At 42.6% G+C, this 18,893-nt stretch overlaps 1 protein-coding gene across 2 annotated transcripts in view; it reads right to left on the reverse strand.

The window, feature by feature from the left end:
- The window catches only part of MGAM (maltase-glucoamylase), a 96,661-nt gene that overhangs the window by 35,913 nt on the left and 41,855 nt on the right, over positions 1-18,893 (reverse strand). For both annotated transcript variants that reach the window (XM_027538805.1, XM_027538807.1), the window contains exons 13-24: positions 18,273-18,386; positions 16,686-16,770; positions 14,566-14,683; positions 13,390-13,561; positions 11,976-12,092; positions 10,158-10,312; positions 7,678-7,762; positions 6,852-6,908; positions 6,194-6,318; positions 2,896-2,984; positions 1,666-1,715; positions 1,075-1,242 (exon numbers count right to left, since the gene is read on the reverse strand). In XM_027538805.1, coding sequence (XP_027394606.1) covers positions 1,075-1,242; positions 1,666-1,715; positions 2,896-2,984; positions 6,194-6,318; positions 6,852-6,908; positions 7,678-7,762; positions 10,158-10,312; positions 11,976-12,092; positions 13,390-13,561; positions 14,566-14,683; positions 16,686-16,770; positions 18,273-18,386 — 1,335 coding nt within the window. The remainder of the gene's footprint in view (positions 1-1,074; positions 1,243-1,665; positions 1,716-2,895; positions 2,985-6,193; positions 6,319-6,851; positions 6,909-7,677; positions 7,763-10,157; positions 10,313-11,975; positions 12,093-13,389; positions 13,562-14,565; positions 14,684-16,685; positions 16,771-18,272; positions 18,387-18,893) is intronic.

The raw sequence follows: 18,893 nt of genomic DNA on the forward strand, positions 1-18,893 counted from the left end.
GCAGCTGAACAAATCTCTACACAGATGCACCGTCTTTAAGGTCCAACTCTAGACCTAATGCCACCAAAGCTTTTGCTCAATGACTCCATTAAGCTTTGAACATGAAATTGGAAAGAACATAAGTTAACATTTCCTAAAGGTAGGATTGGGTTGCCTGTCCACCACCCAAATTCAAATAATAAAAGAGTTGTTTTGTTTGTATATTTATTAATCTATTTATCAAACTGGTAATTAGTTTATTTTCATATGAGCATCTTACAAAGGACTTGCACTTTGCTGCACACATAACCAGTCATATAATACATTATTTCTAACTTTATAACGTATGCATACTCAATGTATGTTGTTAGGACAAAATGTCCAATGATACCAATATATCATTTTAGTAGAAGACAAAATTTACTTATTTGTCTCCAAATTTGGAAGGTTCCTCACAAACCATAATGACCCCACTGCTCCCTATCCCAGATTATCTTGAACCCCTGTAGAAAACAGTGTTGGGGAAAAGGATCCCTCATAATGCTAAAATTTCAGAGGAATTGATAATAACCTATTCAAGAACACTGTCTCATTAAAAGCGATGAAAAATTCTTTTATTATTATCACCTAACCAAGTAAGTAGCATTAGCTAAGCTTATCAAATTCATTGACTCAAAATATTTCCCAAGAATGTGTTGGAGTGAGAATCTAGCTCTATAGAGTAAAGAAAAAAAGAAAAGCATCTGAAATTTTAAATTAATGGGAATCCCACCTCAACCCTTCTAGCACCAATCAATCGGCAGCTTTCAGACCCAGTTTTCCTCTAATCCTGTTCCCAGACTCCTGTCTTTGCTCTTCTTTTGTTCCAGGCAGAGAGGACAGAAGACTGAGGGGCAGATAAGGGAAAAGAGAGGAAAGGACCAGTTTACTCCCTCCCAGTATCTCAGCAGCCTCCTTGTTCATCCCAGCTCTGGCTCCCTCTTTTATTTTTTTCTATCCTAACCCTCTAACTTCCCCACTTCTGACTTCAGAGTGTGCCCTGGTCCTTTAGGAACCAATGCAACCTTGGCAAGGAAAAACATCTAAGCTATTTACCTGTAGGTTGGAATCGTAAGTGACATTAGGAGAAACTTGAATTGGAACACCGTTCTGTTTCACTGTAACCTTGTTAGGCTCCTGGGTTCCAAGGATTTTAATTTCTTTAAATGCTAAATTATTGGGGTCTGTGTAGGTTGATTGCAGAATCTTAACCTCCAGGCGGTTCTGCAAAACAATTAAACACAAAGATCTGCCTTGAATACACAGATGCTCAAGTCATTCAAATAGTCTGTCCTAGACCAGCTACCCAAATGGCCCTGAATGCTTCTTAGTTTTCTCTACTAATGTGCGCTCCAATACAAACTTATTTTTCCCCTGAGGCAGGGAGAAGAAGGGAGAGAGAAACACATACACACACAAAGGAATTTTTTGAAAATTCATTTTAAAGGACTGACTGCTTTGATTTATCTGTATCATCGCCTCTTTTTACTAACATAGATAATCCAATTATTGGACATTAAGCCATAAACAGAAATGTGTCCCCCTATTGTTATAAATGAAGCTACAAATACACATATACACAAACAGATAGGAGCTAATCATCAGACCAAAGCTCACACTTAAGATTCATAAAGATATACTACTCACTTGGGTGACGGAGAACTCACATAAGAGATAAAGGTTGTTGGCCACAGTATCTGAAAGGAAGAGAAGGGCAAGTCAGACTCTGCCCAATACAGAAAAACAGATTTCATCCTGGTGCTCCTTGAAGCTGTTACAGGGAAAAAGAAAACCTGACTACAAGTTGGATCTGTTTCCTTTACTTTAACCTCTGTTTCCCATTGCTTTTGTTCATTAAAAGGATACTGTCTATACATAATGGCCTGCCTCGGGGAACCCTGCCCTACTCCTAAATGTTAAATCAAAGTGCCTTTGTTCAGGGAGACATCCTTACCCTAACGGTCTGTGAACAGCTGCAGGAAGGAAGAAATTAACATACCCCCTCTCCAAGGCTGGCCATTCCAGGAGCTAAGTGTAAGACTTAGAATCTTTTGACTTCTTCACCTCCTCATCCTCTAATCTATAAAAGAACCTGACATCCAGACCTTGATATGTGGTTATTTTGAGACATTAGTCTGCCATCTTCTCTATTTGCCAATTTTCTGAATAAAGTCCTTATTCTTTGCCTCAACACCTCGTCTCCAATGTATTGGCCTGTCATGTAGCAAGCAGAGCAAGCTTGGACTCAGTAACAGAGCTTCATGTTGAGAATGACAGATTATAGATAGAGTTTCCAAGGCTGGGCCACTGTTTTCTCTTTTCCTTCCTACCTTAACCTTGAAAGGGTTCCCTCCCTCACAAGTGCTTCCAAAGCATATGCCTCCAGTGAATCTGCTTCCTAAGCTTCAGCCACAAGAATTCTTAGTGACTGGAGACAGACAAATGAGCTGAGAAGTATGGCTAGATGCAGGTGCACTAGGAAAGTGTCCTCTCACTGCTTCACTAGCATGGGCATGTTTTACATGTCCTCCATGCTTGTTCATAAGCATTTGGAGTGAAGGAAAATGCACTGAATGGCAGAAACAGCCTTGAAAACATATTTCAGGGGCTGATTGAAAATCAAATGAGAGCCTATATATATATACAATATAGCTGGCCAGTGGGAGAATTCTAAGAGATGGAGGGGAGTTTTCCTTCCATCCAAGGAAAGCATCTACCATCCTTTCATCTACCACTATTCCTAAACTGCACAACCAAACCCAGAATTCTTCTCTCGGGTGATAAACGCTGCAGTGCCTGGTGAGCTGTCTCCCACCACTGAATGAGCAGCAGGAGAAACTCAAAGATGACGTCTGGAAACCCCAATGTGGTGCTCACCTTTTGTTTCCCCATCATCCCAGAAAAGTTCGCCTTTTGCTTCTTTGTTCTCATCCAGGGCAATGATTAGACCGAGAGGGTTCCGTCGACTGTGGGAAACAAGATTTATGTGAGAGCCAAAGACTTGGGGCTCAAAGAATTTTGCTAAATGAGCTGTGAAGGATTCCATCAGATTTCAAGTGGGAAAGGTTCCTAGCAGCAGATGGCTCTGCTCGTCTTCAGGCACAAAGGCAAAATCTACAGGGGCATCATTTTCCAGAATCACTAGTGTCACAGGAGACAGAAATACGCCAAACACTGGCGAGAAACATCTATGTAGGAGGCAAGAATTTAATCACCAGAATTGCTACAATAAAAGCTGTTAATGCTCTTATTATTTTGAATACAGACTATTAGAAGAGAAATCCTAGATGATAATTGGTTCAGCCTAATTATTTTATAGCTAATACATGCAGGGGAAGTATTCACTGAAGTCAGGAGGACATATTTTTTTCCCTGCCTAAGAACCACGTTGACTAAGAAACCAAGAAAATACAATAGAATCCATCTGTATGAGGACAATTTTCCTAACTTGATTATTTTCAGTTCATTTTGAGACAGAAAAAGGAAACATTCTAATTATTTGCTACATAACTTAGAACAGCAGTCCCCAACCTTTTCGGCACCAGGGACCAGTTTCGTGAAAGACAACTTGCATGGAGCAGGAGTGAGACAGGCGGTTTGGGGATGATTCAAGTGCATTACATTTATTGTGCACTTTATTTCTATTGTTACTATATCAGCTCCACCTCAGATCATCAGGCGTTAGATCCTGGAGGTTGGGGACCCCCACTTAGAAAATGAAACACACGAAACCACTCAAAAGATGCTGAAATATATGGACATAGAGACAGAGAAAGGAAGAGCAACTGCATTTGAAAATCTCTCCCTATTTCATCCTCCCCTAAACCACCTCCCAATTTCTGGCTCCTGCTGCACCCTTTACATCCCCTACTGTATTCTTTCACAGTTCAGCCTTCCACTGTGCCCTGAGGAAGCCAGATTCCATTATCAACAAAGGCACTTGCTTTCATTCAACACACACAAACTGAGTAGCTTTCAATGCTAGGAAGTCTAAGAGATACAAAACCAAACAGACCACAGTTCCACTGATGACCTTAAATATTGTAAGAAATATTAAACATATTTACCAAATAATCAAAGCAGAAGGTTGAGTGGCACAGAAGTTAAAATCCTTTCAGGAGTCCATACTGATATTTCTAGCATTATAGTAGCCAGATATGCTGGAGGCTGCCGTATACTCTGAAGATGTATGTACATGCTTAGTTGCTCAGTCCTGTCCAACTCTTTGTGATCCCATGGACTATAACCCGCCAGGCTTCTCTTGGGATTTCCCAGGCAAGAATACTGGAGTGGGTTGCCATTTCCTACTCCAGGGGATCTTCCTGATCCAGAGATCAAACCCACATCTCTTGCAATCTCCAGCATTGGCAGGCAGATTCTTTACCACTGGGCCCCCTGGGAAGCCAATAGCCTGAAGGACTCGTCCACTAAAACATTACTTGGTTCAGATAAATTAGACACCTGAAGGTTGCTAATGTGAAACCCAAGGTGACAGCAATCCTCGTTTGCAACCGAAAAGAAGGCTAATCATCTCTGAAGGAATAAGACCTATAATTGGATTCTCGCAGTCATCGCATTTGAAAAACAAAAAAATTACTAAACACATAAGGTAACTAGCCAGCATGAAAGATAGATGGCAAAAGCAACTAACAAGAGATTTATTACGAGTCTACTAAGAATTTCAGAGACTAGAAATCTCAGCTGCAAAGTATAAAGTAACTATGATTGAAATACTTAACAATGTTAAGAAGGGGGGGAAATTAGCTAAGCAGTAAGAAAGTATAAATAATAAGCAGAAAGCTGCAAGTAGCAGCACTCCCTGTGCTGGAGTTTTGGGGGAGGATTTCCCACAGAAGAAATCTGAGTTTAATTTGACAGATCATGCCACTCCAGATTCGATGCACGATACTGGATGCTTGGGGCTAGTGCACTGGGACGACCCAGAGGAATGGTAGGGGGAGGGAGGAGGGTGGAGGGTTCAGGATGGGGAACACATGTATACCTGTGGCGGATTTATTTTGATATTTGGCAAAACTAATACAATTTTGTAAAGTTTAAAAATAAAATAAAATTAAAAAAAAAAGAATGTATCAGGCAAAGAATGTTGAAAAGGACAATAAATAGAGAAGCCCAAAGGCAGGGAAAGAGGTGAGTATGTTTGGAGAATAACAAGACTTTTGGAATTGCTAATCTAAAGATGTGTAGCAAGATGTGTCAGGAGACACATTTGTTAACTTGAAACCAGATTATGTGGCCTTTAACACTCTGCTAATGACAGATTTTGGAGTTTAACCTGGGAAGCAATAAGTTGATATCCTCATTTTGGAAAGACAGTTTTGGTACCAGTACGCAGAACAGCATAAAGCTGAATAAAGAAAAAGAAAGCAGGTGGTACTGGGTGTATAAATATTTTCCATCAGTATTACAAAGTCAAAATTTGAAAAATTATGGTAGGAAGGAATGTTCAAAAGAAAAGGGTTCCTAACCTCCAAAAAAATTCCCTATTAAAAGCTAATAAGCTAATAATTTAGAGACATGAATATGAATATGAGTCTCTTTAGTATCCGATGGAATGTATAATTTGAGAATCAAAATCATCAAGGAGAAAGTAATGACATGAAGGAGATTTGAACTGCACAGGAAATAATTATTGAACACTGTTTTGCATCACAAGATGCTCATGGAAAGAAAGGAACAGGAAACTGAAATTATAGGGGAGTGGAAATGGACCCAACTCCCTAGAAATGGGGTGTCCGGAGCATAGCACAGTGGAATGATGGTCCAATTAAGGCAGCTGGGGAGATCAACAGACCTCCTTTACCCGGAATAGAGATGTTCCCCAAAACATGAGACTTTCAGGGCTAACACTGAAATGGTTCTAGGAAAACTAGGAAGGTTCACCACTGCAGATGTCCGTATGTTTCGAAGAGAAAGTCAGAAGGGTTAAGGAAGGACAGAGATTCAGGTCTTTGAAAATCCATCTGGATGCAGCTCTAAATCACAGCTTCTCCAGAAGAAGCCTAGGGAAATCTAGGGACAGAGTTTGATGACCTCACACACACACACACACACACACAAATGCCCTTCCTCCCCACAGTCCATGCAATGCATCAGCCTCTTCTACGTAGACAACAGATGGGAACAGAAATGACGGAAACCCCCGGCCACACTGTACCTGGCCACCGTGGTCGTGGCTGGCTGCTGCGTGGGGAAGATGTAGCCTCCTCGCAGGTGAAGTCCAATTTTGTCTCCAGGAAGTTCCATCTCCACTTTTTGCTTCCTCCATCTCACTTGGCCCCCCTGAGGCACACAGACAACTCAAACACGTCCACGTGCACAGGTCACCTCTTAACCACACGCTGACTTACTTACAGCTGTCTCCTTCTCCCACCTAGCTGAATTGCTGTCTAGCCAGGCAATCAAACAAGAAAGGGGAAAGAATTTAATAACAACAGGTTCTGGAATCAGTTGAGGGCTTGGGGGAACACAATGTCTCGCTGAGGCTATTTGACATACATTGTGGGAATTGAGCGTGCTAAATAAGAATCTGGCTCAAAACCAGGCTCAAATTGTCTACTGGCCCCAGTGTTTGCCCATGAGACCTTCTACTTCCGTCTAAATTTTATTGCTGAATAAAGTACATGGAAGTATCTTTTTCAGATTTCATCATGACTAATGTCAAGTGACCTAGGCTCACTTTATTGACTCAGCTGTGAAATTACTACTGGAAGCACGGCAGAAACATTCCTCAGTACAGAGGTAAATGTTTCTCTCTGCCTAGAGGTATTCTGTCTATGCAGCTTGAAAAGTGGAGAAAAGTCAAAGCTACTTACAGTCTCATAGTCATACCAGACAGCGTCAGGCATGTATGCGGTCACTTTCTCTGCACCCTGAAATTAAAACAAAACCTTGTCCTTCATGGCCCAGCCTCTGAAGGAGAAAAAAAAAAATGGATTTCTTAGCATTCCCTAGGGAAATTCTTCAATGTGTACTGAGAATGTATACATGGCCTTTCTTTTCTCTGTTATCAACTCGTGCTTTTCTTCTAATAGAGGCGATAACTTGGCAACTCAAAGAAAAACCCCAGGTGGAATCACATTAGGAAGAAGAATAATAATACTGAAACACATGTTGTGATAAAATAACAGTTCCAGGTTTACACTGTATACCTCATTTAACCTCCCCAAGAGTCCCCAGTGATACGGGCTATTGTTATCTCACCTCACAGCCGAGGAACTAGCCTGTCATTTCCCCCAGATGTCACTGGTGCCAAGTGGCAGAGGTGACAACCAACACCAAGGTCAGCCTGACCTTAGAATGAGTGCTAGGGCACTGCTCCATCCTGTCTCTCCATCACGGAGCAAGTTATGATCTGCTAGGTGACTCTGACAATGCATAGGACCGTTCTTGATCCCAGAGTCACCCATAGATGCTTCTACATTGATTGGAAACTTGGTCAAGGACAAAAGACTCCTAGAGACAAAAATGTGTACCCGTCTTCCCCAAACTCCAGCACACTGCCTTTAAGGCTGCCCCAGCCAGGCATGTAGGAGATGGTTTGGGAATAGGAAGAAGATACATGGTTGCAAGAAGGGAGGAGTTTGGAGTTAGCCTGAACAAAAGCAGAGATCGCCATGGTTACTCTGTGGGAACACTTGCCTCATCCAGGACTGGAGTGATGAGGAGGCCGGGCCCCCATAAAAACTGCTGGTGCACATCCCAGGTGTTGCTGTCCTGGTAGAACCTAGACATGGAGAAATCTTCCCTGAGATCTGGGCCAGAGCTTTCTGGCGGCTCTCCCCCAAGCCTGTCTAAAACCTGCAGGCTCCCTGCCTGGGGCAAATTCTCCCAACTATTCTATGACCCCTATTCAATCCCTAGCCCTCCCCGCACTCCTGCAGGCAGACCCAATTTCTCAGCCTCTGTACCCTCCTATGCTTCCCCTAATTTGGACAGAAATTCCTATTTCAGTACTTGTGCTGGGCAGGTTCCAGGCTATAATTCTATTTGCCATATCTCCCTTCAAAAATACAACAAGCAGGATATTTGAAAACTTCAGCTGACTATCCAAAAAGAATTGGATCTGATCACCCTCTTTCCAAAAAAAAAAAAAAAAAAACCAATTAAAAACTTTACTCTTTTCTCTTTTAGGATACCTGCGTTTTAACAGATAATTCCAGGAGATAGCAAAACCTTACCCACAAGAATAAATATATATCATAATATATATTATAATAATATAATACCTGAAGCCTAAAATGTCAGAAACATAAGGAAATTAACTGTGTTTTGATTTCGACAAGAAAAAGTCTCTTTATTTGTAGAGTGTAAAATTATTCTGTTAATTTTAATAAATGAGACCTAGATTCTATTTTTTTTATTGTGATGTGACCAATATAGACCTCAAAGATGTCCCCATTGATTACCAGCAAGTATATCCTCCAATATCCAGGTATTTGGCTTTCAGAACATCTGTGCTCAAAACTGTTAGAATGAATCACGTACAAGCCAATCAATAAAACTGGTTGAATTCTATGTCCAAACTGAGGCTTTGATCTAATTAACAGCAAACGCTGCTGCTGCGTCGCTTCAGTCGGGTCCGACTCTGTGCGACCCCATAGACAGCAGCCCACCAGGCTCCCCTGTCCCTGGGATTCTCCAGGCAAGAATACTGGAGTTCAACCTAATATCTTTGTTTTTGTGGGTCGCTTCAGTCATGTCCGACTCTTGGCCACCCTATGGACTGTAGCCCGCCAGGCTCCTTTGTCCATACTATTCTCCAGGCAGAAACACTGGAGTGGGTTGCCATGCCCTCCTCCAGGGGATCTTCCTGAACCAGGGAATGAATCCGAATCTCCCCCATCTCCTGCGCTGCAGGCAGATTCTTTACCCATTGAGCTACCCGGGAAGGCCAGTTGAGGCAGGGTCCCCACCTAAACCACAGCCTCTGTCTCAAGCCGGCTAGCTCCACATAAGCCTCCCAGCATCATTTCAATCCTCAGTTTCTGAACATGGCTTCCTTCTCCTGATGCTGCTGGGGCCACTCAGAACGCCAACCCCACCACAGAGCTACTCATTCTGCAGCCACTAGAGGGCCCCACAGCATCATCTCGGAAGCAAGGACACACCCTCTCCTAGTACAAATCTCTACCTAGTGAGTATTTCCTCACAGCTGCTTCCAGCCCAAAAACAGGATTGCCTGAAGACCCCAGAGATACCTGCTGGCTAATCTGTTGAGGCATCAGTTCATACTAAGCGACCCTAAGGAGAGTCTCTTAAAAGTGCTCTTTGTTAGAGTCAAATTAGATACTCATTGGGTGAAGATAAAAATTCTGATTTCTGGAAATCCTGCATAGTAGTATTCTTATCAGTGTGTAAATGACAGGCTCATTCCTAGAGCCCAAACAGGGTGCACTACAAAAGCGACCATCAGCTCCAAGATATCAAAGCCTTTAAATCAATGGTCCCCAACCTTTTTGGCACCAGGGACCAGTTTTATAGAAGACAGTTTTTCCATGGACTTGGGAGGAAGGGGTGCTGGTTTCAGGATGATTCAAACACGTTACATTTATTGTGCACTTTATTTCTATCATTATTACATCAGTTGCACTTCAGATCATCAGGCATTAGATACCAGAGGTAGGGGACAATTGCTTCTCTTGTGGCTCAGCTGGTAAAGAATCTGCCCACAACGTGGGAGACCTGGGTTCCATCCCTGGGTTGGGAGGATCCCCTGGAGAAGGGAAAGGCTAGCCACTCCAGTATTCTGGCCTGGAGAATTTCATGGACTGTGTATGGTCCATGGGGTCGCAAAGACTGGGACTTTCAGAGAAGCTAAGGAAGAAAGAACTTAAATGATTTGTCTAAGGTATGGAGTTAGTTGGGAGAACAAAGACCCCAACTCCCATGACTTTTAGAACACTTCTCGTTCCCAAAGGGATAAGGCTATACCACTTAAATATACTTAAAATAGCATTGACATATAGGCAGTAATAGAATTGTAAATGCCAAATGATTATTCAAGTTGAAAAAATATATCTGATTAACTGGATTGTTTTAATTTTCCCACTTCCATTTGATGATACAGTCAGTTTCACCCAGTTGTATTGATAAAATTCCTGTGGATTAGACAAACTTACTCATGCAGAAGGGGCCTGGCCACGGTGTCCCCGCGGCTGTGAGCACGGTAGAAGAGTGTGTAGAGATAGGGCAGAAGGGTATAGCGGATGGTCAGGTAGTGCCTGGAGGAATTCAACAGCAGTGAGTCGGTGCCAAAAGAGGCTGGATCCTGGGCCTAGGAAGAAACAAGAGGTGGTAGTTGTCATCTGGTTTTGATCTCGGAGAAGCGGCAGTGAGCTGTGAGTTCCCCGCTCAGGAATTGAACCTGGGTGACCTGAATCAAAACCAGTAATCCTAGCCACTAGACCAGCAAGGGTTTAGAGGCAAGAAGCACATTTTCCCAGGCTCTTGCCTCTGTTTGAAAGCAAGAATGTTTCAAGGAGGCGAACCATAAAAGCAGGTGCAAAGTTTATTATTAGAGACAGCACAAGTGTGAGCGCACACAGAGAAACAGCCTGTTTAATTAAGACAGAAGCAAGGCAGAGAGGCATACCTGGATACACAGGGTGTGGGCATTCCCCCCCCACCCCCCCCACCCCTGCCACTGCCCCCAGATGGAGGAGGGGCTCAGTGAACAGGTGGTTAAGTCATTTATATGGGGCAGTTCTTCTGGGTCTCTGTTTACCTTTGGCCAACTATCTAGTTTCTTTTTCCACTTCTGACCTGTCCTAGGACTCTCCCCAACATGCAATGTGCGACTTTTTCCCATGATGGGGAAAAAGTCCAGTCCTATGGGGGGCCTTAGCATCACCTATTCTGGGGTGGTACACTCTCTTTTCGATCCCCAAAGAGCCTTCCTGAACATGTGCAGTGTTTCCCTTGCCCCAGGGAGGGGAAATGACCTTGATCCTTTACTCAGGCAGGGTTTGACTCCTCTCTGTTCCTGCCAGACAGTTAAAAAGTGCCCCGTCTGACTATTTACCCTGCTCTTGTTTGGTTGGTTTTTTTCTATCTCAAAGTGCAAATCGGAGGCTGTAAATACCTAGCCTGTAAATACCTAGCCTAGGTTGTAAATACCTAGCCTGGAGTCCACTTGCCTCCTTCCTCAGAAAATGCAAACAGGAGGCTAGTGATAAATGCCTCGCCTGGAGCCCATCTACCTCAGAAGGATCTGCAGAAACCAGACTCTATTCATCGCAACTAAGAGTTTTATTCCTGCCAGACCTGGAGCTACCTTGCAACTTTGCTTCTGAGCAATAGGGTTGAGAAAAGAGAGTTCATTTCACCCAGTCAGTGGATGCTCTTCACCCTGTAAGGCCTCCCCCTCGTTCATTCTAGGGGTGCTCTCTCGGCAGTGCATGCTTGCTTAGTTGCTCAGGCGTGTCTGACTCTGCAACCCCATGGCTCCTCTGTCCATGGGATTCTTTCCAGGCAAGAATACTGGAGTGGGTTGCCATTTCCTCCTCCAGGGGATCTTCCCGACCCAGGGATTGAACCTGAGTCTTCTGTGTTTCCTGTATTGGCAGGTGGATTCTTTACTGCTGAATCATTGGGGAAGCTCTTCTCTCTTGGTAGACTCCATTTAAATATCTGAAGTATTTCCTCATTTTTATTCAAAATGAGTAACATAGATAATGTGTCTAGAGGTTTGATTGAAAACCTTCACAGACTTGCCATTTCTTTGACTGCTGCAGCAGAAATAGCAGCAGCCACGGCAACAGAGCATTGTAATGGCACACCAGGAGTTCTGGTCAATTGCAAACAGTGGTCCCAGTTAGCCTAAGTGAAGCACCAGGGAGGAGGCTGGCTCAACAGATTTCCAGGTGAGGATGAAGGTAGATCCAGTCCTACTGAACGCCAAGTCTATTTTGATCATGTCTCCTGGGAGACTAACTTGCCTTGTAGCCTTGGCCATTGTGATTCCTGGAAAATGGATAGAACGCTCCCAGCTGCATCCACCGTCTGCAGAGCTCTTCAGACGTATCCAGCATAAAGCCACATATGTCAGCGCCCACCTGGAAGGACACACAGACAGTGAGAGCACGTGGGCCTCACTTCCACTGCTGCCCCTGCTCCTGGGCTGTGCTTTCTACCGAAGACCTGCCAACCCGGCTTGGCTGACCTCTCCCTGAGAAGGCGAATGCAGTGTGATGGAATTGGGCTGGGTCCCGTATCCACGCCTTACTGCCAGGTGACTTCAAATGAGTTACTCAACCCTCTGTGCCTCAGTTTCCTCATTTTATTAAAGCAGGCACTCTAGGGTTTTAGTAAATGAGACAATATAAGTAAAACATGTGACGTACAATAGCTTTTTGGTGAATAGTAACTAGAAATACTGTTGATATTATCACTTTTACCACAGCACTGGCACAATTAATTTTCCAATGGCTAAATCTAATCAGGTCATTCATCTCTTCAAAAATATCCAGTGTCTCCTACTGCTTGTCCTCCTGGTAACTCATGGTAACTGGCTGCAACTCACCTTTCCAGCATCATTTCTCATTCCAGTCCTACATACCCATCCTTACAGATACATCAAATGCTCCCTCTTGCTGGTCTTGTTCAAGTTTATTTCTCAGTCTTAAGATGATCTCCCCTAACCGTTAGTCTGATAAACATACCCACTTTTAAGGTTAAACTCAAGTGCCATCTTCTTTATGAAGTCACTATTGACTTCTTCCCGTGACTCCCCTTGTTTCTTGTAATCTTATTAGAGTTGAAAATTCCCTTTCTCATGATTTCTTTTAACATTTAAATTATATGTTCCTGTTGGCACTATTACCCTAGCTTGCCATAATTATGTGTGTGAGCTTGTGTATAAACTTGGCGGGGAGGGAAGGAAGGTGTTTCCATTACTATATGTATGTTTCTCTTCATGTATGCCTAGCTCAATACTTTGCTCAGAGTAAGAGCTCAATAAATAGATATGTCGAATTTAACTAAAAGATCCCAAAGCCATCTCTAGGATGCTGATAGTGTTGTGCTTCCTCATTTGGATGCAAAATACACAGATGTGTTTCATTTGTGAAAATCCTCATCTGTAACCTTATAGATATGTGCACTTTTTCACATGTAGGTTGTACTTTAATTTAAAAAAAAATGTTCCAATGATACCACTTCAAGGTGGTATCAAGCTTCTATTTTTATAAGGCAGTACAGTAAAGAATGTCGTGGTATCAGTGTCATACTAATGTAGATGGAACAGTGCTCACCAGACACTTAGCCCTGGGCTGCAGAGGGCAGAGGAGGGAAGGTTTATTATTTGGAAGCCATCTAGAATGAGGCATTCTGGGGACTGCCGTGTGGACTCACCATTGGGATACCAAACAGGTTGAACTCAAGCATGCCAGGGATGGACCATCGAAGGTCGCTCCAGGTGGCGGCATTGTCTCCTAGCCAGTGGGCTGCAAACTTGCCAGAACCCGCAAACGTAGAACGGGTTAAAATGAGGCTTCTCTTGTTGGGGAACACAGTCTTGACAGTTCTAGAAAGGGAGAGAGAGAGTCAATGTGTGACCTTAGTGAGTCTTAGCCCAGAGGTTAATGTGATGCCATTGAAGCTCTCAAGTTAATACCCTACTCTTTTCTTCTAGTTCTCTCCTGTAGGGCTAGATTAGCTATGGGGAGCAGACTGCCCCACTGGGTATGTTTATATTTTATTTTGTTTTAGGCATTCTGTGTACATCATTAACTCCATAAAATCAAATTTCAATACAAGGATACTGAGCTGGTACCTAAAATCCCAAAGCACATGAAGTCTGTAAGTTACTTAACCCTCCATACACCAGTCTATAGAGTATGGCAGAGAGGAAAAATACATGAAACCTTGGACTCGTGCAGAAATGAGTCCAAACTTTGCTCTTACAATTTATTAGCTGTTTGACCTTGGTCAGGTTACTTCCCTTTCTTTCTTCCAATTTTCCATTCATTCATGTATTCATTCTTTCTTTCATTATATACATTCCATAAATATTTATTAGCTTCCTTCCTCCCTTTGGGTTTCCCTGATAGCTCAGTTGGTAAAGAATCTGTCTACAATGCAGGAGACCCCAGTTCAATTCCTGGGTCAGGAAGATCTGCTGGAGAAGGGATAGGCTACCCCCTCCAGTATTCTTGGGTTTCCCTTATGGCTCAGCTGGTAAAGAATCCACCTGCCAAGAAGGAGACCTGGATTCAATCCCTGGGATGGGAAGATCCCCCGAAGAAGGGAAAGGCTATCCACTCCAGTATTGTGGCCTGGAGAATTTCATGGACTGTATAGTCCACGGGGTCGCAAAGAGTCGGACATGACTGAATGATTTGCACTTGCATTTTCACTTTCTTATCTACGTGCCCAGGATTTTCTTTATTCATTCAATAACAACAGCCTTACTTATCTTGCCAAGTTCTAAAAAATAATAGTAGCACCTGGAATCTGACAAGACTAAGAATCTGGTCATGTATTAAGTCTCTCTGATCATGTGTTGAGCCCACGTGATAATGGCCTTACTCTGCAGTGGCGATGGCCATGGAGTAGCCGTACAGATTGTGGACGTCGTAATGCTGCCCCCAGTGCTGCACTGCATCCATGCAGATGCTCTTGCTGAACAGGTACCCATCCAGGATTTCTGCGACAAAAGAGGGTTCGGTCAATGACAGCCTGAGCTACACATTCCCCGTTTCTCAACTATCACCAGACAAGGCGGCTCCCCGAGCAGGCAATTTTATGGCCACCTTGGAAGTGGACATACACCATCCGCACAATCAGAGAGCTATATACACAGTAGTTTCTCTGTTATGCAAAACAATTGGGCTGACTTGACACCCACACACATCCTCCCACCTGGGTGCTCAGGTGACCAGAAACAAGAACTTAGAAGTAAGTGGGTCCAGTTAGATTTGAAGTTAAATCTGAAGTCTGCAGACTTAGCTGAGTGATCCAAGAACAAAAATATTTATTAAAAATAAATTTCTATCCCTTCTCTCTGTTGACCAGATACTATAAAGGATGATCGACCAACCTGTCTTTCATTCATCCAATCTTCTCTGCTCCCTTCACACCACTCTGGTTCAGATCCAAATTACTTTGGATCTTAACTATTGCAATCATTTCCTTAATGGCTTATTTACCTCTGATCTATCGACTTTCTAATTCATATTAGAAGCACACATAATGCCAGATCAGTATTTCCAAAACCATTTGACTGCCCTATTTCCATTACTAAAATATTAGTAATTTCCATCAGCAAAAGAATGAAGCCTCCCATCTAAGTCCCTCACTGTTTAGTCTTGATCCATTTGTTACAATTTCCTATTTTTTGTCAGATTCAGTTCAATTCAGTTGCTCAGTTGTGTCCGACTCTTTGCGACCCCATGAACCACAGCACACCAGGCTTCCCTGTCCATCACCAACTCCCGGAGTCCACCCAAACCCATGTCCATTGAGTCGGTGATGCCATCCAACCATCTCATCCTCTGTCACCCCCTTCTCCTCCTGGCCTCAATCTTTCCCAGCATCAGGGTCTTTTCAAATGAGTCAGCTCTTCACATCAGGTGGCCAAAATATTGGAGTTTCAGCTTCAACATCAGTCCTTCCAATGAACACCCAGGACTGATCTCCTTTAGGATGGACTGGTTGGATCTCTTTGCAGTCCAAGTGACTCTCAAAGGTCTTCTCTAACACCACAGTTCAAAAGCATCAATTCTTTGGCACTCAGCTTTCTTTATAGCCCAATACATGACCACTGGAAAAACCATAGCCTTGACTAGACAGACCTTTGCTGACAGAGTAATGTCTCTGCTTTTTAATATGCTGTCTATGTTTGGTCATAACTTTCCTTCCAAGGAGTAAGTGTCTTTTAATTTCATGGCTGCAATCACCATCTGCAGTGATTTTGGAGCCCAGAAAGACAAAGTCAGCCACTGTTTCCACTGTTTCCCCAACTATTTGCCATGAAGTGATGGGACCGGATGCCATGATCTTAGATTAGAAGTCTTCAAAAGATGCTATAATTTTAGCAGTTTATTCCTTTCTTAATCAAGATACTATTTCTCTGTGAGCCTCTAGTTTTCTTCAAAATACAACAAATGCTGTGATCCTAGGACCACACCCTGGGAGATGCTATTGGTCAAAGTTCAATCAGATCTCTCTAGCATTCTATTCACTGACACTGACTTTGTCCTCCCAAGCCATGGGTTCTGGCTTCCTCTCATCCTGTCATCCAAATCTCTTCTTCACTCTCTTGACTTGACCAAACGACTTCATCTGAAGACCAAACCTAGTTATCTGGTCTCTCTCTGGTAAGCCCTGACCTCTCTGGGTCCACACTTGAGAGCAGAATGAACTAACTGCTAGCCTCTGGTTTCTGTACCATATCTTCTCCTGACTTTCCCCTAGAAACAGCTCAGATGTAAGCAGAAGGACTAGGTTGCCCCTTTTGAATTTATGCCTCATCTAAGAAAGCAGGGTGTTTTGATTTTCTTCTCTGGTTTTCTTTATATGGTACCCACATTTTCCTTCCTCTATGCAATTTATGTACAAAGACCCTCAGCAGGTTGTTCATATCTATCCTTATGAATTTAAAATATGAGATATGTGTTGCCACTTTAATCAGACTAATCAATGCTTACTGGGAGTGAATGGGGGATAATTTAGATTGCTCGTGGAACATCCTGAAACTGAGCCATCCACAAAGTTGGCAACTTCATTCATATCCTACAAGACAAAGAGCAAAAACTATTAAGAAAGAATAACATTTCTTCATATGTTCTACAGATGGTGTCTTTTTTTTAAGGACTCAGAGAAATAATTCTACACATTTCTTTTCTAAAGAGGTCCTTAGGTTAAAGAGAGAAACAGATGGTCCTGCCCTGTCTTCCCTACCCATTGAAGGCTTTGTGGAGAAAGTTGTTAAAATCCCTTCAGAATGACATATGTCTTCAATCATTTAAACTGAAATATTTCTCAAAATATTGGGTTGGCCAAAGGTTCATTTGGGTTTTTCCATAACATCTTACAGAAAAACCTGAATGAAATTTTTGGCCAACCCAATATTAGGTGAATCATATTTCAATTTATATGATCCCATATAAATAAACTTATATTGATGCATTCTCTAGATATGCAAATATAGCTATGAATGTACACATATATAAATGCATTTGCATATATAAACATATTGCAGAGAGAGTGAGTGAATAAGCAGGTACCCACAGCTGTGCAACTGAGAGGTCTGTAAAGATGCACACGGAAATACTGATAGCAGATGCCCTTGGTTGATATCATTTTCACTCTTCTCATCTGTTTAGCTCTTCTGTTTGCATTTTCTACCTTTCCCTTATAAATAGAAAGAATTTCAATGCTAACACTCCCTAAATTGTGTTGAACACCTCCGGCTCTGCATTGGTTTTCATTCGATATTAGTCTATGAGACATTTGTCTGTTCTGTAGCCACAGTTCTGTCCACACCTGAGTACTCTGGCTCTGGTCAGTGTATTCAACTTGTCCAAATGAAAGAGCCCTGAACTGGCCGTTGAACCATTCAGTTACTTTGTGACAATAACAATGTCTTCCCTGGTGGCTCAGATGGTAAAGAATCTGCTTGCAATGCAGGAGACCCAGGTTCAGTCCCTGGGTCAGAAAGATCCCCTGGAGGAGGGCATGGTGATCTACTCCAATATTCTTGCCTGGAGAATCCCATGGACAGAGAAACCTGGCGGACTACAGTCCATAGGGTTGCACAGAGTCGGACATGACTGAGCCACTGAACACACACAGACTTGGATAGAACTGATTCCTGAGTTTACTTCCAGTTCTAACAATCTGCTTTTGAGTCTAAGCTACCTGTCTTGGTAAGATTATTTGAATAGTAAGAGAGGGAATACTTAGAATTACTGCCACTCTTGCTTTCCTCTCCTCTTGACCCTGAGCTCCATGATTCAGTGACATAGAGATACACAGTCTGAATGTTAGCCGCCTACTCAACAGAATGTTAAGAACTCTAGATAATAATTGAGAACCTACTGTATAGCTCAGGGAAATTTACTCAGAGCTCTATGATGACCTAAATGGGGAGGAAATACAAAAATGAAGGGATGTATGTATACATAAAGCTGATTCACTTTGCTGTACAATAGCAACTAACACAACACTGTAAAGCAACTATACTTCAATAAAAATTAATTTTAGGGAAAGAGAAAAAAATGTTAAGAACTCACAATCCAGATTCCATCAAACTCTACTTGACTGTGGAAAAGCTCAAATTCATTTGTCCACCAAGCAGTACACTTAGGGTTGGTGTAATCAGGAAACACAGTTTTTCCAGGCCAGACCTGCAGAAAGAAAAGAAAATAATTAATCAGAGAAAGTTAAATGAATACAGAATAAAATAGAGTAGAGTACTTTACAAAGAAATTCCTAATATGATTATGGCAACAGAGCTGCCCAGACATAGGTCATTTTCAGTTAAGGATGTGAAGCACTTCAAATACTTAGGATAAATAGGAGTTGTCAACTTAGGATAAATAGGAGTTGTCTTCAAGTTAACACTTGAAGAAAAGAAGTTATTTAAAAAAAAAAAAAAAGATTAAATCATTGTTTACGTTCAACTCCCAATCCCAGGAATGATAAATGAGAGAATGGTGGTGGTTTAGTCACCAAGTCCGGTCCGACCCTTGTGATCCCATGGACTGTAGCCCGCCAGGCTCCTCTCTCCATGGGATTTCCCAGACAAGAATACTGGAATGGGTTGCCAGTTATTCTCCAGGGGGTTTTCCTGACCCAGGGATCAAATCCAGGTCTCCTGCATTGCAGATGGATTCTTTACTGACTGAGCACAG

The sequence above is a fragment of the Bos indicus x Bos taurus genome, chromosome 4 (genome assembly GCF_003369695.1).
Source record: "Bos indicus x Bos taurus breed Angus x Brahman F1 hybrid chromosome 4, Bos_hybrid_MaternalHap_v2.0, whole genome shotgun sequence".
Taxonomy (NCBI): domain Eukaryota; kingdom Metazoa; phylum Chordata; class Mammalia; order Artiodactyla; family Bovidae; genus Bos; species Bos indicus x Bos taurus.